The sequence below is a fragment of the Atractosteus spatula genome, chromosome 14 (assembly GCF_055471065.1).
Source record: "Atractosteus spatula isolate fAtrSpa1 chromosome 14, fAtrSpa1.hap1, whole genome shotgun sequence".
NCBI lineage: Eukaryota > Metazoa > Chordata > Actinopteri > Semionotiformes > Lepisosteidae > Atractosteus > Atractosteus spatula.
This window is the reverse complement of record NC_142719.1, coordinates 7,923,624-7,951,417: the sequence shown is the minus strand read 5'-3', so window position 1 is coordinate 7,951,417 and position 27,794 is coordinate 7,923,624. Positions and strand designations below refer to the sequence as shown.

The 27,794-nt window shown below is 42.3% G+C and overlaps 2 protein-coding genes across 2 annotated transcripts; one reads left to right on the top strand and one right to left on the bottom strand.

The window, feature by feature from the left end:
• Window positions 1-496: 496 nt before the first annotated feature.
• On the top strand, window positions 497-15,572 carry ubxn11 (UBX domain protein 11). The gene is made up of 13 exons (XM_088932482.1): window positions 497-500; window positions 1,895-2,017; window positions 3,050-3,150; window positions 4,257-4,311; window positions 7,052-7,131; window positions 8,756-8,849; window positions 9,333-9,550; window positions 9,903-9,980; window positions 11,653-11,791; window positions 12,212-12,315; window positions 12,697-12,767; window positions 13,692-13,841; window positions 15,419-15,572. The coding sequence occupies exons 1-13, from the start codon at window positions 497-499 to the stop codon at window positions 15,570-15,572; spliced, it is 1,371 nt and encodes a 456-aa protein (XP_088788608.1).
• Window positions 15,573-20,047: 4,475 nt separating this feature from the next.
• On the bottom strand, window positions 20,048-26,940 carry sh3bgrl3 (SH3 domain binding glutamate-rich protein like 3). The gene is made up of 3 exons (XM_088931825.1): window positions 26,762-26,940; window positions 25,122-25,289; window positions 20,048-23,652 (listed from the first exon to the last, which is right to left on the bottom strand). Exons 1-3 carry the CDS (start codon window positions 26,900-26,902, stop codon window positions 23,587-23,589), a joined length of 375 nt encoding a protein of 124 aa, XP_088787951.1. The 5' UTR covers window positions 26,903-26,940; the 3' UTR covers window positions 20,048-23,586.
• Between the last annotated feature and the right edge of the window lie 854 nt (window positions 26,941-27,794).

Sequence of the window (27,794 nt, the reverse complement as noted above, 5' to 3'; positions counted from 1 at the left end):
GGGATTCCTAATAATGGATCTGGAAACACAAACTGCAGTTGGTTCATTCCTGATGACCTTAATTACTAAATTAAGTAATGAAGTCTTAACTAAAAAACTGCTAAAACAAGTTGAAAGTTTGGAATTTTATTTTTCTTATGAAATACAATAGACATCAGACAACCCAAACATGTTCAAGATCTTAAAACAGTCAGACATTTCAAGTTAATCCCATCTTTGAGACAACTTTAGGAGTCAGATAATTGGGATTCAATTGTGTAAATGAGAGTTTGGTTTGAGCAAAGCTGTAACAGGCTTTGGGCCTATGGGGAATCTGTAAATTAGAGAACAAATGTTCAGATAGGCTGTATTTATTTGACAGCAGCATCTTTGAATTCTGTTGTGCACACAGAGAGTGATTTTGTGTGTATTTGTTTTCTCCAACTCTGAAAGATGAGCTCTCCTCTCTCTACACTGAGAAAGAACAGAAGAACACCTCTACCTGAGTCACAGAACAATGGGTAAATAAAAAACAGATAAATATCATTATACTTTGCTTTCACAGATGTTTTCTTGAAATATTGCACACTGTACATCTGTACTGTACTGTACATCTGTTATTTCAATTTACTGCTTATCAATGTACTAACCTTAACAAAACATTTCTGTAAAACAAACTAAGTTGCTATAAAGAAAACATCTGTCTTTGATTGTATCAGTGGTGTATAATTTTACTCCTGTTTATTTTATTAGTGATATTTGGTGTTAGCTGTGTGTTTGTGCGCTGTTTTTATTTTCTGTTAACTTGTGTTCCCACAGACGAAGAGCAGTGCCATTTAAAAAAAGTCCCTATTCAGGCAAGTAGTCCCACATCTTCCTGCATTGACTACACATCGGTACACATTGCATGCATCATTCTGCTGTGTGTAAACTAACACATAACAGGTTTTGTCATGATAGGAAAAGATAACTACAGTACTCTTTTCATCGCAGTATCTTTCACAGCTTTACACATCGATTTGCAAGATCAGTGTAAAATTGAGAAACACAGGACTAACTATGGTAAATGCTTTTTTTTTCAGATCATTTTTTGAGATAGACCTAATAAGAAAAACAGCTTTTAAAAAAATGTGTACATTAAAAAAACACTCATACACTGACTGCTTCCATAGTATTTTCCTTATTTAAAACAGTGTACAAATTGTTCTTATTGCATACATTTTCTACACTGCAGTGTGGACAGCATAGTGATATGGCAGTTAATATGGCTAATATAGCCAAATTATATGGCTGTCTTGCAGCTCTGCAGTATCCTTTTTTGGGTTCTGGGTTGGGGTGCCTTCTGTGTGGACTTTGCATGCCCTTACCATGTTCACTTGGGTTTTTTGCAACCACCTCTCAAATACATGCTGGCAGGCTTCTTGGTAGCCCTAAACTGCTCCTTCCTTGATGAGCAGGAATGGGGCCCCTCCTTCACGAACCCATTCTGTCCAGAGGAGTGTATTTGGAGAAGGTTCTGGTGATGAAAAATGCATAATTTCTTCAACTTTGCTGCTACAGTATGTGAGACAGAGTGGGACTTAGCTTTTGATATAGCTGCATGTAGTTATGGTGTGGTTTTCCTACTTAATCATGCTTGGTTGTGTCCTTCACTTGTAACAGTTTTGATTTAGAAGAAGTTTCTGTTTCTGTTTTCTATTATTGGAGCTTGGGTTCTGCTTGCCGGACTTAATTTTAAACATTAGATACTATTGTATTATTATAAATAATCTTATGGCCGGTCTTACCTCTTTGTCTTTTGTCTGAAATTTCATGCCTTCTTCTGCAATACTGACTGCATTGACTCAGAGCTGCTAATTTGATCTGTGGAGAGACAAGGAAAGTGACAAGATAACTGTGTGTTTGTACTCACTAGAACATGAAGAGGCCTTGCTGAATGACATCCTCAGTGCTGACCGAGTGGGACCTGCAGTTGTGGTGTCCGATGACTCTTCATTGGCCAGCTCAAAAGGCACCTTGAAAAAGAGCAGCACCAATGGTGAATTTTCTTCCCACTGCGCTTCTAGGGTTATTACTCTCTCACTGGCCAATGTATGAGCCCACCCTGGTCCCATGGAGCTGGCTGTGGTAAATGTGTGCAGGTGGAGGGAGTCTCACATCACCTTTTCTGGCCTGAGCAACCTCCAAATATCAATTCCATTGAAAACCTAAGAAACTGGTGCAACATGCAGTTCAGTCCCACACACCAGTGCTCTCATTGCAGCCTCCACTGCACAAGGTCCTGCTGGAAGAATGATATAGGGTTAGACTGCAAAGTGCACTCAAGTCAGGGGTTCTTTTGTGCACCCTTTTTGTACCTTGAACATTGCAACAGTTGCATTGTAAGAAAGATCTTGCATTAACATTTGGTGCTCTGCCAAGTTTTCCTACTTTACATCTGAAAGTGCATTTGTCATCATTAAATATACAGAAAATCTGATAATGCATGATGATGTTTTATTAGTTGGGAATTCAATTATTTTTAGTAAGTTTGCTTATATTAGAGCTTGCCCTTTTTTATTTTAAAACACAATTATTAAAAAAAAAATCTGTGTCTTGGCCAAAGGTTCTTGAAAGACGTCAAGGTATCTGTTTCAACAACATGGCTGAGTAGCTTTTTCTACACCCCCACAGCTTTTAAATGGGTTTAACAAGGTATTATGTAGTGTGATTGTTCACTGCAGAGATGTAGTATTGTTCTGAATCACGTGGTTTCCAACGAAGAGAGCAAAAGAACATAAATACTAACAGGATGTGTGGGGGAGTTCTCTGGTAGTCAACACTGAACCTAAATATTTCAACAACAAGCTGTTCACATACAGCTCCTCATTTTAAATTTAATGTAATCATAGTTCTGTATCTGATAATGAGATTTTTGTTTTCATCTGTAGCTGTGCCCTTGATATCAGAAATGTTTCTAGATGTTTACTGCAGTAAAAAATGAAGATAAAGCAAGATAGAGCCACTTGTAGAGCCACCTCAGAACTGGCTGCCTGTGCTCTCTGATGAAGGCAGTGGTCTCCATTCTTAGGCTCTGGACCCAGTGATTTTGAACTCATGTCCTCCATGATGCAGAAACTGGCCCAGCAGGAACTCAAGCTGAAGTCTCAAGCCCAGGAAATCCAACAAAAGGTGAATCCTGGCTTGTAAATGAGAGTTCACGAATGTGAGTCTTGAAGTATAATTTTTTGGCTTCTGAAGGAGGCTCGACTCCCAATCAGAGAGAGACATTAGCCAACAGGTAGCTGGAAAGGGGTGGGTGGAGAGAGAATGGATGCAAAACTGTAAGAAGAGGTGTGTGCAAACATCCTACAGTACATTATAGCGAATGTCAGTAATGATTGTAAATTAGAACAGTTGGGTTGGCTGAGATGGGCTTATCTGTTGTTATCCTTCCTGAACCAGTTAAGAATTTCCATTTATTGAGTTTATGCAACCTAGCTGTTGCATACACAGATAACATCCAATTAAGTGAACATGCACATGCATATATAATTACTAATTTGAATGATTAATAATTAATCATATCTGCACAGCTGATCTCTTATCTGATTATTTTCAACAACTACTCTAAGCCTCTTGTAATAGGACCTCGCTTTTACTTCTTGTCCAGAACGTAAAGCAGAAGAGGGTTCTGTGGCTCGAGAAACTGAGCAAAATGTGAGAGGAAAATGGTTGGCTAAGTTAATGCTGACCTTCAGGGCTCCCCAGTATGATTTAATAGCTCAATACTGAGAATTAAGTTTTAACAGAGTAGTTTGGCAGGTTACATGTATTCAGCTTGAAATCAGTAATTCAATGGGTAATAAAAAGTCTAAGAAATTCAGAGTTTTAAGGATTCACATTATATATGAACGTTATATGTGAACATGTACGTACATAGCACATGCCTGCACACATGCAGTAGAAAAACCTCACGGGGGAACATGCAAACTCCACCCACACAGACACACTAGTCCAGAATCAAATGCAAGACTCAAGATTTGTGAAGCAGCAGTGCTGACCATCACCCCTCAGCAGCATAAATGAATAGCTGGAATGATAAACACTGTAGATTTAGTGGATACTGTGCATACACCTAAAAAATGATCTACTGTTGACTGATAATTTTACCACATGCTGAAAATATGTCTCTAAGCATCACTTGAATGAAAGGTCTGGCCAGTATAAATCCTGTGTAACTGTCATTAAGATTAAATAACCTCTTTTGTCTGTATTTTTGTACCCTCACCGAACAGGAGAAATTGATTGTGGTTCTCAAGGAGAAGGTCAAAATTCTTCAGAATTCTAAAGGTATTTTTTCCTCAAAATATCATTATAAAATAAACCAAAATACAATTATAGTATAATATTACTTTTAGAAATAAAAAGACTCACTGTTTAACATACAACCCAATTCTAAGAATCTTCATAGAGAACTGCAGAACATATTCAATCTTATAGAATAATTCTCTTTGTACTCTTTAGTGCCATTAAGTGTGCCTTGAACATATGCAAGCTAGGCTTAAATGTACTTCTAGAGATAAATGTTACCTGTTTATATTTTTGTATCATTTAAAAAATACATAAAAGAATTTTGTGATTCACTAGGCAACATTTTTTATAGACGTGTGCACTAATATGCACAGATATAGTACATCTGCTATAAAAATAACCATTGTGAATGTATTCTAAAGTCCATAAGATTAATGACATACTACATACAGTATGAAGAATGATGTGATGTCAATGAAAGCTTCTGAATAAATACATTTTCTTGTTCCTGGTTCTACTAATGAGTAGCAGGTGAAAATGTTACAAGGGGAGGATGTCAGATCATGAAGTTTGTTTCATTATTTCCGTATAACTCTCTTTTTCTATCTTTGTCTCTCAAGCAAGCTCCTTAGATCAACATTGTTTTTTTTTTACTGAGGGAAATTCCACAGCTTATTTAAAATGGGGTGTGTAACATGCATGTAGGGCAGGAAATAGAGCACAGGCACCACAGAGCACGTATTTACAATATATCCATTTTGTGTTTTTGAACTTCGGGACATTTTAAACAAATCCAAAGCTCTTTACTTTGTGTAAAACAAATCAAGATAGATTCAAGCATGATTTAGTCATTTTACTCCTAAATTTGGGGAATAAAATTCTCTCAGATATAGCAGCACATACCCATTAGGTACAGTTTTATTTTGATCAACTTACCTGTCTCTTTCAGAGTGTTATAATTTCTTACCCCAGGTTATGTGTTACTCATTGATCCTACATGTTGACTTTCCCTAGAGTATTTGTCTTATGACCATCTATTGGTCTATCATCGTGTTGACTTCAATATCCTTATGTTCACCTCTAAGGCTCTACATTGGTTGGCACCTCAGTACCTGTCTGATTTACTATCTTCCTGCTCCCCACCTTGCAACATTCATTTGTCTGACTTGGCTCTCCCTTTTCATCCCCCAAGCTCGTCTACATACTGTGGGTAACAGGGCCTTCTCCTGGTGCACCTCAGACGTCCAGAATTCTGTCCCCAAGGATACCAGAGAGTCACCTTCCCTGAGCACTTTAAAATCCACACTCCAGAAAGGCTTTTACTTCAAAAGGCTTTTTTTGTGTGTCTGCATCTTGCATCTTTTTCTTCATTCTAAACCCTTGTTTTTAATTTTCTTGTTCTCGTCCGTCTTATTTCTTCAACCACTTTTGTAAGAGATGCCAACATCAGAAAAATTGAAAATAAACAGTATTTTTAGCACATTTAGAAATATTTTCTTATTTTTAAAAGTTTATTGGAGACATTTAATGTGAGCGCAGCAGGTATTCTGCACAGCAGGAGTTGTGGTCTTTGCAGTTTCTGCTGTTACTATACAAATGCAGGCCACAGCAGTCTAGCATCTTGGCGTGACTACGTTGAAAAGTGAATAAACATGAGATGAATAAATGTATAGAGATTTTTCAAAGTCAGTTCTGTAGTTGAGATCCAAAAAACATGAAAACCAAAAAAAAAGAGATGGGAAATGAAAGCAAATGAGGATATCAAAATTGTTCTTCAGTTTGTCTTTTTACTCACATAAACCTTCTTGAAATCAACCATGAAAAGTCAATCAGGATTAAAGAACTGGTTTAGAAAGATAAATCTTATTTTGGACACAGGAAACAAGATCACTTGGGCATGAAGACCTTGCATATTACCTGTGTGTAGCAGTGTTCAGCATTTCAACACCTTTGATCCCAGGATAATCAAACAAAGCCAGATTTTACATGCTCTTAAGTACATTGTGCAGAAAAATAATAAAGCACAAACCTTGTTAATGAATTCCAACAGAGTCTTCTGATCTTAATCTGAACATTTCCTACATTGGAGAGATGGCAATATGACTGCCCTACTGACCTTAAAGAGTCAGCCGTAGTATTGGCAGGATGTGGCTTTTAACCCACGTCGGTTGTATTTTTTCAAAAAAAGCTCACAGAACCTCCATGGAAAATGTTGGTTACAATAATCAACCAATACAAGTAAAAAGGTTATTTTATGTTGTTTACTGAAACAAAAGTACGACCAGAGTGCTACAGACAACTACGCCCCAACAACCTACTTTTGCTTTTCCTACGGCTGGTACATCTTTGCCCAGTTTTTATAACTAGACAAGGGGTGGTGTGTTTTTTGGTTGTTTTTAGTTGCATGCTTGAGTTTCCTCAGCAGTGTAAGGCATGATATAATATCTCCAGCAGTAGAAGGCGACACTGGAGAAATATTTTTTTTTCCTTCTAATTTCTAGTGTAGAAGCAACCCCTGTGTGTTCCTTTGCAGCATGTACGCTGACACAGCTCCTCACTCTAACCTCTACCTATTTCTAATGTCAGGTTGAGGGAGTTGCTCAGTATGGCATTAGAGCATGATTCACAAGAAGCTCTCACACCAAGCAGCACAAAGAGCCTCAGAGAGAATGTGAAGAAGCTTGTCCTGTGAACACAAATGCAGATCAAGCTGCAGTTTATTTTTATGCACCAGGAGCTGACACCTTTAATTAAAAATATCCCATTTGTTTTTGAATAGACCCGGCCACAGACTCTAACAGAACTGAAGAGCTAGAGAAGAGGTGCCTTCAGCTGCAAAACCAAGTCTGGGAGATGGAGGTGAGATCACTTGTGTTACCACATGGTTCGCAGGTGTGCGTGAGCACACATGCTCACTTGTTTGAATTTCTTGGTGCAGAATTAAAGGCGTCCCTTAACTCAATTAGTGAGGTAATTTCTCACTTATCTATCTGATCTGAAGATGTACTGTAGATCACGTGGTTGAATTTTTCTGTCTACTATGAAAAATAGTATAGAATTGCGTGGAATTATTATTGTAAATAATATTATTAAATAATTAATATTATACTTATATAGCACTTTTCTGTACAATCCACTCAATGTGCTTTATAGGAAACGGGGACACCCCTGCACCACTACCAATGTGTAGCCCCCACCTAAATGGTACAACAGCAGCAGTGCAAGTGCACCAATACGCTCACCACATATCTGCTGTCACTGGGGAGGAGAACAGAGTGATGAAGCCAATTCAAACATGGGGATTTTTAGGCTGCAATATTAGGCTGATTGGTAAAGGCCAGGTACAATTTGGCCTGGACAACAGGGTTAACACTCTACTCTTCTTGAGAAACACCCAGGGATCTTTAATGACCACAGAGAGTCAGGACCTTGGTTTTATCTCATCCGGAGGACGGCGCTTTTTTTACAGTATAGTGTCCCCATCACTATACTGGGGCATTAGGACCCACACAGACTCTAGGGTGTGCACCCCCTACTGGGCCCACTAACACCGCTTTCAACAGCATCCTTAGCTTAACTATATTATTATTATTATTATTGTTTCAGAGCTGGATCCCAAAGGACAATAAGAAAAGACACAAAGGCCTGCAATGCTACCTTATGAATCATGGTGATAAAAACAGGATTATCCACCTCTAACAAATATAATGCCTCTGCACTGTTAGAATCTCTTTCCTCAGGAGACGCAGAATGCTAGAGGGGAAGGGGAGTGCTGTGCATTTCAGGGGAGAATAAAAATTGAGAATACTTTGGGTTTTGGTTTTAGTTTTGCAAATATACATGAACATATGTGAGAAGGCACGTACTCAGTTTAGGGAGATACCGCATGTGCAAACATGCAAAAACGACAAAGATGTTGGTTTCACTGTTCTTCATTTTCACCCCCCATAATTCCCTTCCTCATTTTTTCTTACTTTCTTACAAATGTAATAGTACTGCCAACCTCTGCAGTTGCTTATCAGTTTGATTTCTTAGCCACTTTGCCTCCTCGTTCCTATATATTTCCATCTGGCTCTGTATTTTCGAGATTTTTAGCTGTGCTAATACTTTCCACTGACACTGACAAGTTTCAGCTTCCGCAGATGTGGAAATTGTCTGGAGAGGTAAAACACTGCTGCAGAGGGCATCATTTAAAACTTAGAGCAGGAGGCCCATCTTTACACAAAGGGTTGGAAGAGCATGGAACAAGCCACCCACCCACATGATAGAAGATGATGCCCTGGCTTGCTTCCAGAAAATGCTGGATGAGATTCTAGGATCCTGCTTGAAAAAAACAAACATAAAACAGGTCTTACGTTATTGTGAGAGTTACACCCATAAGCTCCCCCAACACACATCTGAGAGTAGGGGTTTGTGATAGTGTGAGAATGTTGACATCAGTAGTTATGAGAAAACCAACTCGTTTTCCCCTCTGACTTGGCAGAGGTTCTTTAATGACTACGGGATGGTGTGGGTTGGAGAGAGGGAAGAACACAGCTCAGTTCATACCCACGACAGGCAGACCCAGTGGCGTCCAGGTACTGTATTCTGTCTTTCTGCAGTCTGAAATTGCTAGCTGGCCATGGCAGGTGTCATTCAGCTGAGGAGTTATGCACCGGCCTTCCACTGGCCTGCATTCATTTTTGAATGCAATTGCCATGTACCTAGCTCAAATACAGGTGCTCCAACTACAAGTTGTTTCACTAACAGACATAATTGAACTCCACAGTATTAAACTGAACACTTTGGTCCTTGCTGTTCCATCTCTTAAATACTTTTAATTCAAAGTATATTCACAAGTTAAATTGTCCAGCAACAATCAAGTGCATCTCACATCCGTCCACTTTCCTTGTATGTGGTACCATGAAATTTTAGCAGCTCATAATAGCTATTGATAGAGTATTATTACCTTATATGGAACCTTATTATATAACCTTCAAAGGCCTGTTTTTTAATGCCACACGCCTTTATTTTGTATTTAACAATGTTGGCGATTCCGTGTTTTCTGTGTCTTGTGTTAGGTCTCTCGGTGGTGCGGGATTTCCACGTGAACTTTGACCTCGTCCTGGAGAACATCAAGGACCTGAATGTCCTGGCTGGGGAGGGGGAGTCGCACGTGGAGCGCACCGCGGGGGGAGCGCGGCTGGCGCGCCACACTCCCCTCCCCCTCCACCTCTTCAAGAACGGGATCGTCATGTTCAACGGCCCCTTCCGCCCCTACGAGGACGCCAGCACACAGGTAAGGCACCGCACACTGGACAGCTGCATGGTGACCCCGCCCTCCTAATCCAGACTTCTGGCTTAACAAGCACAAGGACAGCTTTAAGAAGGGAAGGCAACCTTCTTTCAGGTAAAAAAAAATATAGATTTTATAAGACGTAGCACAGGGCTTTCTAAAAACTAACATGTTTTTTTTTTCCAATGGCCCTGTTTGCAGAATGACTTTGATTACACTGTTAAACTCTTTTAGTAGAGCTGCTGGTGGAGGGGCCTGCAGATTTAACTGCCCCAGGTGCTGCAGCTGGGCTGGAGGTGCTCTTGCACAAATTCCAGAGGCAGCTTAACGCCTTTGTGTGCCCCTGTGATTTCAGCAATGTGTGCAGGACCTGATGGATGGATACTTTCCATCGGAGCTTCAGAAGAGATTCCCTGAAGGCGTGCCCTTTGAGGTACGTTAAAGCTTCCTGATATGTTAGTCACTGGAGGGGTCACCCAGTGTGCTCCAGAATAGACTGCATACAGTTTAATAGTGCAGGAGCCTTCATTTTAAAGAATGATAGCCTTGCATCTTTTTATTTCCATCTTTATTAGAATTCCATATATTGTCATAAAATAGAGAAGTGTGTCAGAAATTTTGAAATGATGGGAAAACAAATTTACTATGGTCTTACAAGTGTTTCTAAAAATTAAGGTGCAGTAATTTCAGAGTCTTTACAGTAAATTAACATTCTGGGCATTGTGAAATACTGGAGGTATTAAAAATAAATAGTTCCGACTCCACATCTACTTTAATCATAGCAGATTAGTTTCCCCTTAAGTTAAAAATAATATACCATTAAATGGATTTCCTTACATGGTGTCAAATCTGTCTGTAATGGAAATACTGAAGTTTAGTACGTGACCTGAGTATCTCTAAACAGGAAGACAGCAAGAGATAAGAGAACAATAACGTTTTTGACAGATCTTCACCCATCCTGTCTTCACAAGAAGAATACATTCTTACCTAACTCTGACTTAATTAGGTCTCTAGGTCATTTCCTGTTTGATAATTAGAACCTGCTAAAACTTTGCTGTGGAATACCATGATAAAAGCAGTGTAAAGTGGAGTATAACACAAGAAAAGTATGGTAAAATTACAGACTGCAGTAATCTGAAACAGGTTGTGAGCAGACTGCAGTAATCTGGAACAGGGTGTGAGCAGACTGCAATATTCTGGTAAAACATGTAAAACATGATGCGAACTGAGAAACTGGAGAGGTCAATGCCTGATATGAGTAAGGTACAAATGCATCGATTGAAAGGCGTTTGAAATCAGTGGTGAGTAGCAATGAACTGGAAAGCTTGTAGAATTACATCTTGTCCAAATTGCGGTACTAATGGAAGATGAAAAACCTGAATGACAACTAAGCTGCATCTTCCCTATGTCTCCTAATTTAATTGAAAAACCGCACTCAGTCTGAACAACCACTTCAAAAGATGTTGTAGTAGCTCTAAAATACTGTGGTACACCAATAATCAGTTAATGCTCAAATGAAAGACAGCCAAGGCTAAGTTCATCTTAATCATTTCTTGTTTATTATATTGTGGGTTTCAGTTCACATACTCATGTTAAATGTGCCCTAAAAAACACAGTCAAAAGCAGATGCTTAAGGTGCTGTGGAGAATTCCAAGTTTTCTTTTGTGTTTCAGAGCAAATGTAAACTATTTTTGGTAATATGTAGGTAGTTCACTCTTGTTAGCCTAAACAAAAATATCCCCAAACATATTACACACGATTCAAGAGTGAGTGAGCGTTCATTGACTTCATTACATGTCTACGTAGATTGCAGTTCTTATGCTGTCTTCCACCTGTGCAGTACAACCACAGTGACACCTACTGGCTACCACCCATGCAAGTTTTATTTACTGTATATTCCCATAACATTGAGAAACATGCAGTATATTGATATTATGGCGATCCAAAATTGTGCAAAGCTACCACTGTTAACAAATACCCATTGTTATAATTGATATGACAGCACATTCAAACCACAAATCCAATTAGCAGTTAACAGTTATATATACATTCAGGGAATTCTGAACCAAAGTTATCTTGTTTTTATCTCCTGTATGTGTGTTAAGGTATTTGACAAGCGAGCAGAGGTATTCAGAGAGAGACAACGGTGGACAGAGTTCCCTGGGGAGGGGCAGGCTGTAGGAGGAATCCCAGGAAACTCCACTGACAAGGCTGAGGCTTCACAAGTGACGAGCCAGCTGCCAGGTCTGTGACATCACAGTGACATCATAGTGACATCATAGTCACATGGGAAGAGTGTTTCAAGGCACTGTGATGGATTATAGTTCTTTTGTTATTTTTTCAACATAAAGACAAAGATATATTTAGATTTAATAAGAATTATTTGTTAATTACACTTATTATTCGTTTATATTATGTATATTTTTGTTAAAAATATGCCACTATTTATTCACTAAACCTTATGCTAAGCAACTTGTCATAAAGTAAGGTGTCATTGTATATTCTCTATCACACTGTGGCCAAAGCACTGAGGTACAGTTACACTGCAAACTGTTCAATTTGTCAACTTGAAGTATCTTCATTGATCTAAGCCGAGTCTGTGCATACAAACTGAGTGCACTGTGCTGGAAGGGGCTGTGAAACTGGCTTCTTTGCTTCTCCCAGGTCCTAAACTGTCTGTTGAGCAGTTTTTAAATAAGTTGCCCAAGGCTGTCATCAAGGAAGGCAAAGTCATAGACATCCGGGGATCTATCAGGGAAAACCTGGAGGTAAGGCAGGGAAAACACAAGTCCTTGGCACCAGAACCTGAATCTGAACTAAAATATTCCTCATTTCCTTCACTCCTGTTTCTCTGCTGCTTGTTATTCAGAACATTTGCTGTACCATATACTGTCAGTATAAAATAACACAACATCAGTGTTTATCACTGATTCACAAGGTGAAGTTTACCCAACAAGATTTCACACACTGCAGCTGCACAAACCTCATGCATTCTAAATTCATTCCACTTGCATTTTGTTTGGGATGCAAGAGCCAAGGTTTAAATCCAGACCTTGAGCCAGCTGAGCTAACCCTGCAGGCAGGATACTCTTGGGATGAAGCTGGCCTGACCATCTCGGTTTTTGCTCTCTCCTCTCTCCTCGCACCAGGGGACCTCCAGCACCCAGGGCCGCAGTGTGGTCCTCATAGAGACGCCAGCTCTACAGGCCATGAAGCAGAGGTACAGGGCAAGACCCATTTTCCTCAAACACAGGGGTCAGTGGAAACGCGCTGAGAAACACTCTCGAAATATCATTGGCATTTTATCAAGCCGAAGGCCTGTAACAGTGTAACTGAACATGCTAACTCTGTCACCAACTAATCTGTGGTGGGGAAATTGACAGTCGATTAATTTTCAGTTTGGGAGAGCGTCTTTTTCACACCATCCCCTGTTCCCCTTTCAAACTTGGAATCACAAGGTGTCGTTCACAGCTCAGCTCACTGCAGCAAATTTAGCTGAAGCAAGGCGAGGATGAAGGAAACATGCATGCCCATTTTTTAATGCCACCAATCGTATGGGACCACTGTCGCTACTGCACCTGTAGGCTTGATGCAGAGAACTGATGGGCCTCCCAACACAACACTGGATCAAAGGGGTGGGTCAAAAAACCACAGGGGGTGCAGTTGTGTAAAAACTTCCGGTCTTGGGACATTGCTCAGTTTAGCCGCTGAAAAAGAGTAAGGGTAGAACCGACACCCTTGTCCACCCATTCGTTTTCTTAACCATTTCATCCAATTCGAGTTTATCCCAGCAAGCAACAGGCACAATGCAGCCTACACCCTAGCCTACCACAGGGCGCATGGAGACACAAACTCACACCATGGCCAATTTTCCCAGAAGCCAATTAACCTACCAGTATCTCTGTGGACTGGGAGGAAACCTGAGCACCTGGAGGAAACTCACTGAACATGGGAAGAACATACAAACTCTGCACAGATAGCACCCCAAGAATTGAACCCAGAGGCCCAGCACTGTGAAGCAGCATTGCTAACCACTGTGCCACCGTGCTGCACCCAGTTCACTTATACAATCTGTAACATAAATCCTTATCAGTGTGTAATGCTGTCTGAACTTTCCTCCCACAAATTCCTGCCTGATCTACAGGTTAGAAATGAGTGTGGCAAAGCGCCCTCCCACACCACAGAACATTTCCACGCTGCGGGTGAAGTCAGAAGACGGCGAACAGACATTCATCGTCAAAATGCTCTTCTCAGAAACCATCGGGCAGCTCCGCCAGTACCTCAACACACACAGGTAGGTTGCCTGTGTGGGGCTGCCACTGTAGCCAGATGCTCAAAACCATAAAGACACATCTGCATGCTTTACTCTCCACTCTGTATGGGACATGTGAAATTTAAAAACAGGCCAGTTCCTTTGGTTGTGTTGATTTCCGTCGTGTTTCAAACCCAGGCCACATAACCGTATTAAAAGCATAAGAAAGAAGCCGAACTGCTGGAAATAGTGTTGGTAGGGACTATGAGTGTAGCTGTAGGAAGCAGTCATGAGGTGTTCTGGACCAGTAACTGGGAGATTGTGGGTTGCTGTCTTGTTCCAGTAAAATACCTGGCTGTATACATGGTTGCATATATATATATATTTAGATAGAAAGTGTCAGCCAAAATGAATTGGTTTAATAATGTCATGGACATTATTATTATTGTCATAGGCGGTAATATGGTCATGGGCTATTAATGTAACATTGACAGATGGTTATAAAGATAGATCTGAGTCATTTACATCCTGTGAAGGATAGGTGAGAATTTAATGAGTGTGTCAAATGTTGCAGGAATCTGCTAACAATATTTGGACATTTCTAAATGAATGCAGCAGCTACGATATGTGTATCAGTTGCAACATAGAAAAAGGAATCTATGTCTGAGATATTATGTATGTGAGCTACATAAAGGGCAGTGTAACACAACTAGGGACTGAGCTCATAAAACTCAAGGGAATCCAATAACAGAATTACCATCATAATTTACCTCTAGAGATCGGAACACGTACAATTTTAAGGAGGTGTTACCCAACAGTGCAGGAGACCACATAGGTCTTTTCAACAAGCTACCTCCCCAGACTACTACCAAACACTGCGAAAGCCCTTTATATACCCAAACATCCCTCTAATAAACCCAAAGTGAGAATACTGCATTTATCATTATCGATAATCTAATCATAATAGCACTTTGGAAAGTCTTTATGGAGTTTACAAGGAGAGTTCTGGAGGTATGACAACAACCAAGTTCAATCGCATGCGGCTACCAGTAATCAGCAATCACTCCCGATCACATTTCTTCTCCTGAAACACTATGGATACGGTAGGTGACCCTTCTCTCCCTCGCATATGGCTTTTTGCTTCCCACCGCCACCCCACCACCACTTCTGCAGCTGCCCTTTGGTCACTCCTCTCTCTGCATGGCAGTGAACGTGTTCTTTACAACTTGCTGTTCTTCGAGAGGCAACGTCCCGTTGTCCAGTGCGCTTTCTCCGCTCTTGTGTGAAGATGGACTTTACTGACCTATTGTGCTGCTCATTTATGAATTTAGTTTAACAACCATGGCTTATCATGGTAGAAGGGAGCATCCACTTCTCTGATATATTTTAGTGGTTACTTGGTCATTATTTTTAATGGAACAAGTAATAGGGTTAAAAGAAAAGAAAGAAAAAACAACGTTTCGGCCGTGGAGCCTTCTTCAGGTGTGAGAAAGACAGGGCAGACTTGTTCCTTTGCAGCCTAAGCATGCTGACGCAGCTACCCACCTGAACTATTATTTTTAATTATGCTAACCGTAAAAACGAATAAGGTCCGAAGCAATGCCGTTCTGTTCTGACAGGGGAGAAGACTGCCCAGAGTATGACATCATCAGCGCCTTTCCCCAGAGGCAGTACAGCGACGGGTCCCAGACCCTGCAGCAGTGCGGCCTGACGCCCAACGCCACTCTGCTCCTCCGAGTCCGGACCGGCCAGAACACCACGGGCCTTCACTGACCGCCGTCAGCACCGGCCCGGGGCAACAGGAGGAGAAGAGCTTGCCTTCTTCTTTCATCTTAGGAAGAGTTATACTGTCCCCCTCCTTCCAAGCTCAGGACACCGGTAGCCTGGCCTTTGAAACCACTGCAAGAACAGTCTGTCTTCTGCGCAGCTTTCACTGCAGGGGGCTCTTGGGGGGGTGGGAAGTTGCCACTGTTGCAGGCCACCAGCTGGCTCATTTACAGAGACTATGTTCTCCCATAGCAATCACATTTATTACAACAAATTACAATGTACTAGCTATAATTTGCCATTCTTACAGGCCCTGTTAACAAAATTCCCATAAGCTGAACGTTATTTTACTCTTCTACTGCCTGTTAATAATAAAGGAAAGTTTTTGAAAGCCCCTTTTCAAACATCCTTATTCAAAAAAGTACAACACTTAGGGCTGGAAAAGTTAACTATTGTATCGACAGATTTAAGGCGTTGTTTTTGACATTTCCCCTGCATTTTAATGTTTGTCTAAAATGTTGTCCTAAATGTTAATAGACTTTTTTTTATTTCAGAGGGTGGACAAAAATAAATAAAACTGGGTGTTCTTTAGAATGGATTTGTTTACTCTAAAAAAACCTGCAGTTCTAGAAAAAGAAGTTGGGTTCCAGCTCGGTGGTGCCTTGGTGACATCAAGACAGCAGCAAATGTACTAAGGCAGCCTTCTTCAAGGGTGAGGGAGAGAGGATATAGGACAGGAGAGCGCGGACAGAGCAGGACAGAACGGGCACACAGGTGAGAAAGGGTGTCCAAATGAAGGCAGGGGTGTGAAAACAAGCTGAAACCTGGAAATGGAGAGAAATTGAAAAGAATTTAGTCAAGCGCCGAAAGAAGGGGGAAGATGTGATCAAAGCTTAAGGAGCTCCGTGAAGTTGCCCCCCCTGCAGACAGCACAAACGATGAAACCCACCTCATTCGTTAGTGCTGCGTTTGTGCCGTTGAAAGTAACTTCCCAGCTGCTTTCGTTCCTTAGATATAACGTCTTCTTTTACAGGGGGTGACCTTGCCCAGCCCCGCTACAACGTTGTTGGGGAACCGGACCGGTCTCAATCATTTGTGCTGCTTTTGTTCCCGAGATATAGCGCCTTGTTTTTTCCGGTGATCACGTGACCATGCACGGCGACTTTGACCTCCAGTGACCCCGTCTGCCGAGTTCAAGCGTGTGTTACCGGTGCGAGAGTAACAGTTCTGCAATTGTGATCCTCTGTTTGCCCGGGTGGAGGGCGGCGGTGGATTTTGCATTTATTATCAGTGTCTTCTGTGCGTTTGTGCGAGCAGGAAAATTACATTTGTCACGAATTTCACATACACTAATCAGAAGAGTTGCGGGTGTAGTCGAGTTTTCTGCAGTCTGCAATGTAATGACCCAGACATGTTTGCTTATCCTGCACAAACGACGAAACTCACCGTAATCATTAGTACTGCGTTTGTGCTGCTTTCATTTCCGAGATATAGCGCCTTTTTTCCCCGGTAATCACGTGACTATCTACAAGGAAGTTTACGGGTATCAACAAACTCGGTACTTGAACTCCTGATTGTGATTAAAACAATGGGGGCAATTTGTTTTCCGAGTCTGTATGGTCGGGTGGGTGGATGTTTCAATATATTTCAATATAGCGCCTTCTTTTCCTGGAAAAACAGCGAAGTCACGACCACCAGATCTTTTAGTTGTGATCTTTTCATCAGTTGACCACAGACTTTGCAGCCTTCACACGAATAAACAGTCTTACATTTAGGGAGGAGTTACTATATTAGAACATTGGGTTAGATGTTTTCTTTTCATTTTTAACCATCTTCTCGAAAATGTATTGCTTGTGTACTCCTTTCATTGGTGACGTTTCCAAATTACCGCTGGTACAACACGAGAGCCCATATTCACATTTTTAGTATTCGTTTCAAGATCGATATAATTTAACATTAAAAAACAAAATTTAAAAGCACAAGCATAATGATATAATGATTAAAGACTTTACATGTCTATTAATGTTTGAATCACAAAACAGAAGGTTTCCCCTACCTTAACTATACTATAAATTGTTCAAATACCATGTATTCGTTACAGAAAGCAGCGGAGACAGTTATATTGCAGACAAAAAATGTATTTATTTCGAAAAGCACGGGACATTGTGAATCAATAAAGACGTTTAAAAAATAAGCCGATGTAGTTATAGTGCAAATAAGTAAAGCATTTTTAAAAATAGATTCTCATTGACAGTAAACAAGCCGATCCACCTGGCGCTGCTGGCTTGAACAGCTCTCAGACCCGTGACTGGCTAAACCCCCCAACAGTTCGGCCGCGATTGGGTGAAAAGTGAGAATCGAAACTCTGATTGGGTAAAGCGCCACAGCCGAGGTTCCGGGTGTACTGTGTGTGCTGTATGAGCACGCTGGATATGCAGTAACACCTGCATTGGTTTCCAATTACTGATAATTCTAAGAGAAGTCGCAATGAGGTCAAAACTGAATAGCAGACAAAGAATGTCATGGCATCCACAGCGCGTTCACGACTCCGATAGCATGTCACGATCACACAACAATACCCATTGCGACTTGCCCATTACTGTCATGGCGCCTCTGTTGCGACATTAAGTCGATATATCGCGATATGAAATACCCCGACAAAACGCCCCACCCCCATGTCGCGACATGGAGCCCGCATATCGCGATATTGCGTGCCCCCCGACAAAACGCCCACCCCCATGTCGCGACATGAAACCCGCATATCGCGATATGACATACGACGGCAAAAGTGCCCCACCCGCATGTCGCGACATAGAGCCCGCATATTGCGATATGACATACCCCGACAAAAGTGCCCCGCCCCCATGTTGCTACATAGAGCCCACATATCGCGATATGACAACCGCCCCCGGCCCAATGCCGACAAAAGTGCCCCACCCTCATGTCGCGACATGGAGTCCATATGTTGCGATATGACATACCCGAAAAAAGTGCCCCGCCCCCATGTCGCGACATAGAGCCCGCATATCGCGATATGACATACCCCGACAAAAGTGCCCCGCCTCCATGTCGCGACATAGAGCCCGCATATTGCGATATGACATACCCCGACAAAAGTGCCCCGCCCCCATGTTGCGACATAGAGCTCACATATCGCGATATGACAACCGCCCCCGGCCCAATGCCGACAAAAGTGCCCCACCCTCATGTCGCGACATGGAGTCCATATGTTGCGATATGACATACCCTGACAGGATATGCTGACCCCATGTCGCGACACAAAGTCCATATATCGCTACACGTCCTATCTGGGTATATCATGTCCGGATATGAAGTCTTTCTTGCGACAGCGGTGCCAGGGTGGCATGGAAGCAAGGCGCTAATGGTGATATACACTGCCTCGATGTACATGCGATATACATGGGGTCCCTATCATGACATGCTGCGGTCTTATCGCGATGGTATCCCATAGTTACGCATTTGGCAACAGCGTGTCACGGTAGGGAAAGAAAAGAAAAGCGTGCCTTAGAAAATAAAAAAAACAGATCTTACAATCACGGTGATTTTACATACATTAAGACCACAGGTTTATGTCATAGATGGTTGGCATGCGTCATGTCTTAGTATTATTTACATCTAAGGAGGCTCATATGTTTATGGATATTGATTGTCTTTAAAATGTTAAGGGTACAAACTAAATTGTAACAGAGCGCCTGAACTCGGTAGACGGGGTCACTGGAGGTCAAAGTCGCCGTGGATGGTCAAGTAATCTCCGGAAAAACAAGGCGCTATATCTCGGGAACGAAAGCGGCAAACGTAGCACTAACGAACGGGACCGGTTTGGTTTCCCTACGACATTGTAGTGGGGCTGAGTGACGTCACAACCCCGAAAAAACAAGGCGCTACAGTATATCCTGGAAACGAAAGCAGCATAAACGCTACTATCGACGGCACAAACCGGCACAAACGCAGCACTAACGAATGAGGTGGGTTTAATCGTTTGTGCTTTCTGTAGGGGAGCCAAGTTCACGGAGCTGTTTTAGCGATAATCTTTGCTTCTCATGGTTTCCTGGAGTAGGAGTCCTGAAACTCCTGTAAAACGACAGAAAGGCCAGTGAAATAATGGCTGGGAGGGGTTTGAAATACTGAGTAAGAGGGGAAACTAGCAGCTCGTAGAGGTCTTTGATCTTTACTGCACCGATCTTCTGTCTGTTTCTGTCTTCTTTCTGTTTCGACAGTGTAAAACAAAAAAATATAAAAGGTGTCGTTCACATTGTCGAAATGTTGTTTCTTCCTTCTGCTTCTCAGCAAGGAATTAACCTTTACTTGTTGCTTTGCAGGCAATGCACTCAGACCTCTACTGTCTTTGACATTGGACTCCCTGGTTACAGACTGTCACCTACAGAGAAAACAGTGGAGTCTCAAGCTCAGTCTTTCAGCGGTTTCACATCACAGGGAAAAAAAAATCCAAACACAAAGCATTACACAATTCTCCATTTTTTATTGATTTCCCCATATAGTTATCATCTTCTTGGAAGACAACAGCATTTTATGTCTTGGCCAAAAGAAGGGCATTGGTCCAAAAGGCAAAGCAAAAGATCATGGAGGACAGTGGACCACCAATGGAATGTCACAAGCATGTGTACAAAATAAGCATGGTGATGAAGAGGAAAGAGCAATCATCTCCGAGAGCTGTGAGCTCCAGGAGATCTCTGCACATTTACAGTACCTGCCAATACCGGACTTCACAGAACACAGAATCCTCCTGTGCGCCTGCCACTCTCACATGCTGAACTTCTTGCTGTCTGTGCACCAGGAGTTTTCAAAACCACTTTAGTCACTGCATTGCACAATAAACACTGGCCACTGCTATAGATAATGTACTTTGCACAGTGTACAGAAGATCATTTTTGGAAAGCTGGTTGATGATATGTGCTTAAATTGTTCTATTTTCCCCAAGCATCACCAAATACTCTCTTATTAAGACCCTTATGAGAGAGGCTGCAATACTGATGGTCTCAAATTGCCCCCCAACCCCTGCGATGAATAAAGTATTTTGAATTGAATGGTTTTCATAATACAAGACGCAAGCTGTGTACTTGGGGTCCATATGGGTTACAGCAGTGGCAGGTATAACCAATGTTTTGTGCAAAGGATAGAAAAAAAAGGGTTTTAATTATTTGATGCTAAAAATATATAAAATATGCCAAACAAACACCAGCAAAAGAGTGGAGTTTGGTTTGTCATCCTACTTAAATACTGTTTAGTGTGACCTCAAGATGAATAAGACTGTCCTCTCTTAAAAAGCATGTAAACACTACTCTTCAGTGGGAAAGCTAACACAATTACAGTCATCCTCCATCCTTTCCTGGTTGACAGAGGTGTTGAGTGAACACCCAAGTGCCAGGAGTCTCTCACAGGCAGTTTCACTAAAAGTTTTACTCCAACTCTGCTGATCGGGCTGTAGAGGTCACTGTGGAGCAGGAGGATCGCAGAGATTTCGGAGCAGCCTGAAGTGGATTCAATAGTCCCTGTGACAGGACTAAGTGCCAACCTTTTTACAAGGGCATGTATTACGCATTTATGTGAATGGGGGCCACATCAATAACCAAGAAAGTAACTTAGTAAGGGGGAAATAAAGGACTTCTTGACATGGCATTTATGCGTTCACTCAAGAGTGGAATAATTATGGAAACTACAGACGATCTCAATACTTTATGCTCTCATACAATATACCTGGACTGTCAGATTTCCCTTTTTCAGTAGGAGGGTGGCAGGGGTTTATCTGAACAGGGGATCTCCCTCAAACCAAAAACATTTTAATCTTCTACAAGGCAGGTAATTTTACATGGCACTACTTGGGTACCTGGACAAGCAGTTGCTTCCTGATTTTTAGGGTTACTACTTGAGTTGACCTATTTTAGGGGGCGAAAAAGGGTTAATGTGACTCCAATCAGACCTGACAGTCACATGAGCCTTTATATGACTTCTCCTTGTTGGTTCCTGAATTACCTGCAAGAGTTAGCACAGTTACCAGAGATACCAAAAGACACCAAAACCGCCTCACTGAAATTGTTCCTTTCAAATTCCAGCCAATGCAAACAACTCCACCCTGTATGAATCGATTGCATCAGCTGGACAGGCACTGAATGGGATTCTCGAGCTTGGGAAGTCAAGTGTGGCATTGATGCATTTACAGCATCCGGGCTGTGTAACACCTGAGGAGTTTACACAAGGGAATATGTATAACTCCATTATACAGCTCATCTTCCTATATGTCAAACCAGAACCAAAAATTCAGATCATTTGGATTTTGAAAAAAAGAAGTTATGGAGTCCAGAGTAATCTACAAGATGGGTTCAAATCTTAATGATCAGAATGGATAAAATCTTAAAATGGAAACAAATCCATTTGTTGTCCATAGTTAATTTTTCAAGGGACGCATTATTGTAAATCTATTTTATGTTCTTGGGAACCACTGATTCACCACAATCAATAAATTCAGCTTTTTACAAATTAGATCATTCACTGAGATATTTTGACATTTGATTTGTATATTTAAAACCTACAAAAACTAATCTATATTGCATCTCAATAAAACTCAACGACCTGAACATCCGATTTCAATCTCATGGAATGGCATAAGTAGAAAATAAATCAACTTAATTCTATCAGAATTACAGTTTGGGACAGGTCTTCTAATATATTCAGTCAAAATGACAAGCCCAGATCAGCAGTAAAATAACACTTATTTTTTTCCCTTTGCATCTCATTTCATGCAACTCATCTGTTAGTGAGTTTTCAGCCAATCGTGTCAACCTTTTCACTTTTGAGGAGAATGAAATCCCACAATCCCACAGGACATTCACCCACCACAGTGATCATGTGACCCAAGGGTGATGACATCACAATAGAGCTACACCAAATGAGCCCTGTTTTACCTCCTAGGGAAGTTTCAGCTATGTCAAGAATCCATGTTTCAAAGTGTAAGCAAATGACAAGCTAGAGGCAAAGTCTCTCAGTTACAGTATGTGCGACTAGGGCCTTAAGGCACACCAAGGAGGTCTGAATTCCAAACTCACATTAACAAAAACAACTGCTAAGAGGACACAAAAATGTACCTCCTAGAAAAGTGAGGATGGGGCAGAGCTTTCATATATATATATGGGTATTTAAAAGGACTGCACTCTATTATGAAAGCCAAATATAATCAATGACAAATTGTTGGCATTCCCAATTAAGATACTGTCCAGAGGAGTACTGTAATAGATTCCAATCCTCTGTATACTGAGCTGGAGAACTGTAAATAGTGTACAGCTTTTTTGCATTACAGAAGCATGATGGTTTAGCAAGAGATTAAAAGTGAATTGCAGACATTAGCATTTATTCATAATGTACTACTGAGCTAAATGATCTAAATGTCTGCAGTGCAACAGTTCAACAGAATTTTGTTTAAACATGTAACAGAATTGAAATGTAAGGTCCTGATGATCTGAGTCCCCAGATTGACCTTGTTGCAAGAAGTTTAACGTGGTTCATGCTTTTCAGAACAGCATTGCAGATTTGCGAAAATATAATATTTGAAAAAAAAATCTCAGGGAGCTTTGGGGAATACATTGAAGCATTTGTCTTTCAGAAAGTAATTAGTTTGTCCGTTGTGTTAAGCAGAATTGGTCTAATCATGAAGTGCGCATGTTCACCAAGGTCAGCTAATCTAATCACCACACTAACCTAACCCCCCCCCCCCCCCGACACACACACACACCTTCACTTGATCCCAAATGGTTAAGACGAGTATTAGTGCCTTTTCTACTCTTTCTGGAGGAGGAGTGGGGAGTGAATAAGAGAGGAGAACAGAAAGAGAAGGAGGTCCAGGCGGGTAAGAGTGCCGCGTTCAGCAGGTTAACAGGACCGCTCTGCCTGGGTGACCAGCGAAGACGTGCTTGATTGATTTGGGTTTTTTGGCATTCGGCATGGCGCTTGGGCAAGGACGCTGGCGGGCAGGCTCCGTCCCGGCTGCTCATTCCAGCTTCAGGAACTTCTCCACCGTGTCGGCCTCCACTGCCTCGGAGAACATCTGGTAGTCCTGGGAGAAGAGGACGCAGGAGAGCGTCAGTGTGCCATCGGTGCGTTCACCCCTCCCCCAGTCTCCTCCCTTCAGACTGGACTTGGACAACACGCCCCCTGGAGGCTGCGCAGATCCTAATCCACACAAACCGAGCTTCATCATGTCACAAAGCTGGAAATGATCAACATTTTAACCCTGCTTGTAAGCCATTTCCCTGCATTACCGAAAGGAAACAAAGACGCCAAGATGGACTGTAAGTAGTGGCAAAGTCAGGTGTAGCAGAGTAGCAACACTACCTTTAATCACGTAACTCTCCCACTCAAGAGCACCGAAGACAAACTCTCAGGGATATGGCTCTGAACGACGGGAGTTAAACTTCCTTTCCTTTCAGCTTCACTTCCTGCCAAGCGGATAGTTTGTCAGACGGCAGAAATTGCGCAGGAATGCTGAAGCCACGGTTTGACTTGATCACCACACCCCTGAGTGAATCTGCCACATGCCTCCCTGTTGCGCACTGGGCTGAGCCCTACTCTGAGGTACACCTGTAAAGTTACAGCACACAGGCGGGCTTGTTTCAACAAGTAAAACGCCACTGACGCAGTGAACCCTCTTCCATCATCATCTCCTGTTGAGACCTGACTCGCCTTGGGACATCCCAACAGCTGCTCTCCCAGACCTGGCCGAGACAGGAGTCAGAGCAAATCTCATCTGCACGGAAAGTCTCTGAAAGCACGGCTCTGATTCGGTTTCCCAGCTGAACTCACACCGAGAAGGAAGGGTGAGGCAGATCGGCAAACGCAGTGACTGTACAGCTTTTTCGTAGCCGAACTAAGCCCATGTGGATTTGACTGCGTTTTCGAAACATCTATAGATGCAAAATTTGAAAACCTCAATTCTACTTTATACCAGTTAGACCAATGTCTTCCTTGGGATAATAAATCGCACAGTTTGGACAATTTGAGGGTCAAACCTCCAGTAACAATTATCAATGACCGAAAAGACCACAGAACGAAGCTTTTTAGCAAAGCGTGGTCGAAACCTGAGCTCTCCGACCCTGGTGCTGGTGCGGGCACAGCCCAGTCGATTTTACAAGTAACAAATCAAAATCTGATTTAACTATTACATCGAAATACAAAACATGAAACAACCCCACCCCGATCAATTAAACAGGTGGTTCAGTCAAGTAATTCAGAGGTAGTTGGGAACACAGATGAGATTTTTTTTTGATTTTGAGAATTTAAAAATATTCGGCAACACTCCCAGTCTCTAAGCAACAGGTGACCCGGGGTGACTTCTAAGACAAGCTGAAATGGGGGTCACTCCCAGGGACCAAGGTTGGGAACCCCTCTGATCCAAAAACAAGGGAGCACTTTCAGACACCCCATATTCAGGTCACATTCTTGGATGGCAGCACATGCTGCTCGTGGATTATAGGAATCACTCCTTATTGAGCGCACCGGGAGCCGACTGCAGCCAAGGTCACTCACCCCACAGTACTGGTCTCCGTTGAATATCTGGGGGGGCACCGCGGTGGCGTTGCCCGCCTTGCTCCTCATCTCCTCTCGCACCTCGTTGCCCACGGAGATGTCGATCAGCTCAAACTGGACGCTCTTGCTCTCCAGGATCCGCATCACCTCGGCCTGCTGGGATTTAATCTGCGGCGCAGAGGGAGGGTGAGCAGGTCGCCGCGGACAGCCTGTAGTAACGGGGCACGGACTACCGAGAAGCTGCAGCCGCAACTGGGGTTACCGAGCTCGACTCAAGGGGCCGGTTACACTTCAGACGTGAAGCAGATACAATTCGCATTCTTCACTTTTTGAGATTTACCGTGATACTGCAACACGGTACAACTATCCCTGTCGTTCGTGTTAATGATTTAAAAGCTGATACGGAGGAAAATGGTGTGAATCATATTTTATACAAGATAAGGAACCGATAACTTTTGAAATGGAAACAGGATGCGTGGTTTCTGCACAATGGTCTCCATTTGTGGTGGTAGGGAATTTGAAAAGGCCCGTTTGAACCTCAGCTGAGCACACCCAAAAACACTCCCATACTGGGAACGGCACCCTATCTCTACAAAAGGTCAAACAGAATGGAAACAGAAGCAAATTTACCAACACATTTCAAGAGAAACATCCGTAATCGGACTCAGTGTTAAAATCCAAACGTTAGGGGGATTTAAATGGGCGGGGACAAATGCACTCTTATCACAAGACAATGATTAAACGGCTTTGATGTGAAGTTCGTCCTCTAATTTAAGAAACGTCGTGGTTGCAGTAATTCCCAGGTCTGTCGTCCAATCCTTTCAGGTCACAAGCTGTAGGCGGAACGCCGTCTGGACGCGCCACAGACAGGACCCACCGCTCAGACTTAAAAAAAAATCACCACCTTTTGAAACAGCGCGCTTTATTCCATCAGAAGGACAAAATCTGACAGCCTAGCTGTTTCTGTAACACTGGTCTCCACATGGTATGGCAGGTAGCTAGCTCAGATTCAAAACGCATATTCCGGTTGCATCTGTGATTACGTGGACAGTGCGCAAATACACTACTTATTTCCCCACACAAACTGCAGGTTACTTCCAACTAACAGCGCTATACACCAATATCCGGAAACCACCCAGTGCCTTTCTGCATTCACTTGCAGACTTCCCTTTTTTCCCCATCCGGACTTGCAAATAGATTATTTCGACGCAGAAATCGACCCAGTACTTTTCCACACACTAGTCCCCGCTCGCCGCTCACTTCAAAGACCTTAACGAGCTCGGTCTACAACGAGCCGCAGAATGAAGAACGGGAACAATACGACTTCCGCCTCCCTACTTGCCACAGGACTGTGCCTGTGCCGTTTATTTGTACCCAGTTTCTAACGCCGCTACAGTCGCCCCTTCACATGCTAAGCCCGCAGACACAATCGGGCTTCATGCACCCTGAGGCAACAGCTCTCGGATTCCTCAACACTAATTCGATTAGGGTACACTCGGCCCAGAAATGAGACGAATAATAGGGAGCTGGGCGTGTCTTGCACCGCTTCGGGCTTTTAAACGCATGCCCGTTCACTTCAAAGGCCGGGCGGCTTTTCAGAGATGCAGCAATGCATTGTGAAGCCAGGCGGGTTCTCTTACCTCTCTAGAAGCGGTAACGGTGGTGTAGTACAGTTTTACGCCCATTGCTGCAGCTCTCGGTATCTGTTTGGGATTGCTCCGTGCAGCCGCTCTCTTTCCCTTCAATCGCCTCTCCTCTTTTCGCAAATCGCTCTTTACCATGTGATATAAAGACACCAACCAGCGCCCTGGCACCGCTCTTAAAGATACAACACCGCACACGACCAATCCAAAACTCGAATTGTTTGGGTTTTTGTTTTTCTTTCGGCCAGAATTTGAAGTCGATTTTTTTTAAGAGTCTGAAAAGATATAGACAAGGGTTCTATTTCAGTGGGGGCGCTCACGTCTTCAAATACAATTGTAGGATATAAGCTTCTATTATCAGCAAGGCAGAAAAGCCCGTGTTGGCACGAATGGGTTAAAGCAAAGGTAAATCTCTTTCAACGCCCTCGGGGAAAACATTGAACTGTACAGTAATTCCCCAAGACAAACTGGGCGTGTGATCCAGTTCCCTTTTAATGCAGATGAATAGGATTAGTCCGGGGATAATGGAAGGCAAAGATGTCAGTCCTGTACATGTCTATAACGCTTAAACCTCCACACTTCAGAGCTCTGCAGTTGCACAGTAATACCTCGACACTAATTTACCAGCAGAAGAACTTACTACAGTGCATTTTTTAAAATATCTGTGTAAAATCAATAAAACATGCAAGATTCGACTTCTGGTGTTCATAGATGTAGTGAAGCTTTAAGTAAAGACTATTTTTAAAAACTGAACTCTTTTAGAAAACTACTTTAATTGATGCTGCTGATCACTTAACAGTATCACAACAGCTGCCAGCTCATGAGTCCACATTCTAAAAAGAAAAACGTTTAGAGATGTATAGCATCATGGTCATGTAATTTCCCCCCATTAAGTCTTCTCACTGCTGCAGGTGTTCTAGGGTTATTGCTTTAGACCTGAAACAAATTTCAATATTTATCATTAAAAAAATCATTAAAACAAATACCAATATCAATAACTTGATTGGGACAACCCAAACATAGATCTGCT

Excerpts from the sequence above, each read along its gene's own strand:
- ubxn11 (XM_088932482.1), top strand. Across the intron at positions 9,981-11,652 it reads CTGAAGGCGTGCCCTTTGAG|GTATTTGACAAGCGAGCAGA; the intron begins GTACGTTAAAGC and ends ATGTGTGTTAAG. Across the intron at positions 11,792-12,211 it reads AGTGACGAGCCAGCTGCCAG|GTCCTAAACTGTCTGTTGAG; the intron begins GTCTGTGACATC and ends TGCTTCTCCCAG.
- sh3bgrl3 (XM_088931825.1), bottom strand. The coding sequence starts at position 26,902 with ATGGTAAAGAGCGATTTGCGAAAAGAGGAGAGGCGATTGAAGGGAAAG. Across the intron at positions 25,290-26,761 it reads CCGTTACCGCTTCTAGAGAG|ATTAAATCCCAGCAGGCCGA; the intron begins GTAAGAGAACCC and ends TCTGCGCCGCAG. Across the intron at positions 23,653-25,121 it reads ACGGAGACCAGTACTGTGGG|GACTACCAGATGTTCTCCGA; the intron begins GTGAGTGACCTT and ends CTCTTCTCCCAG.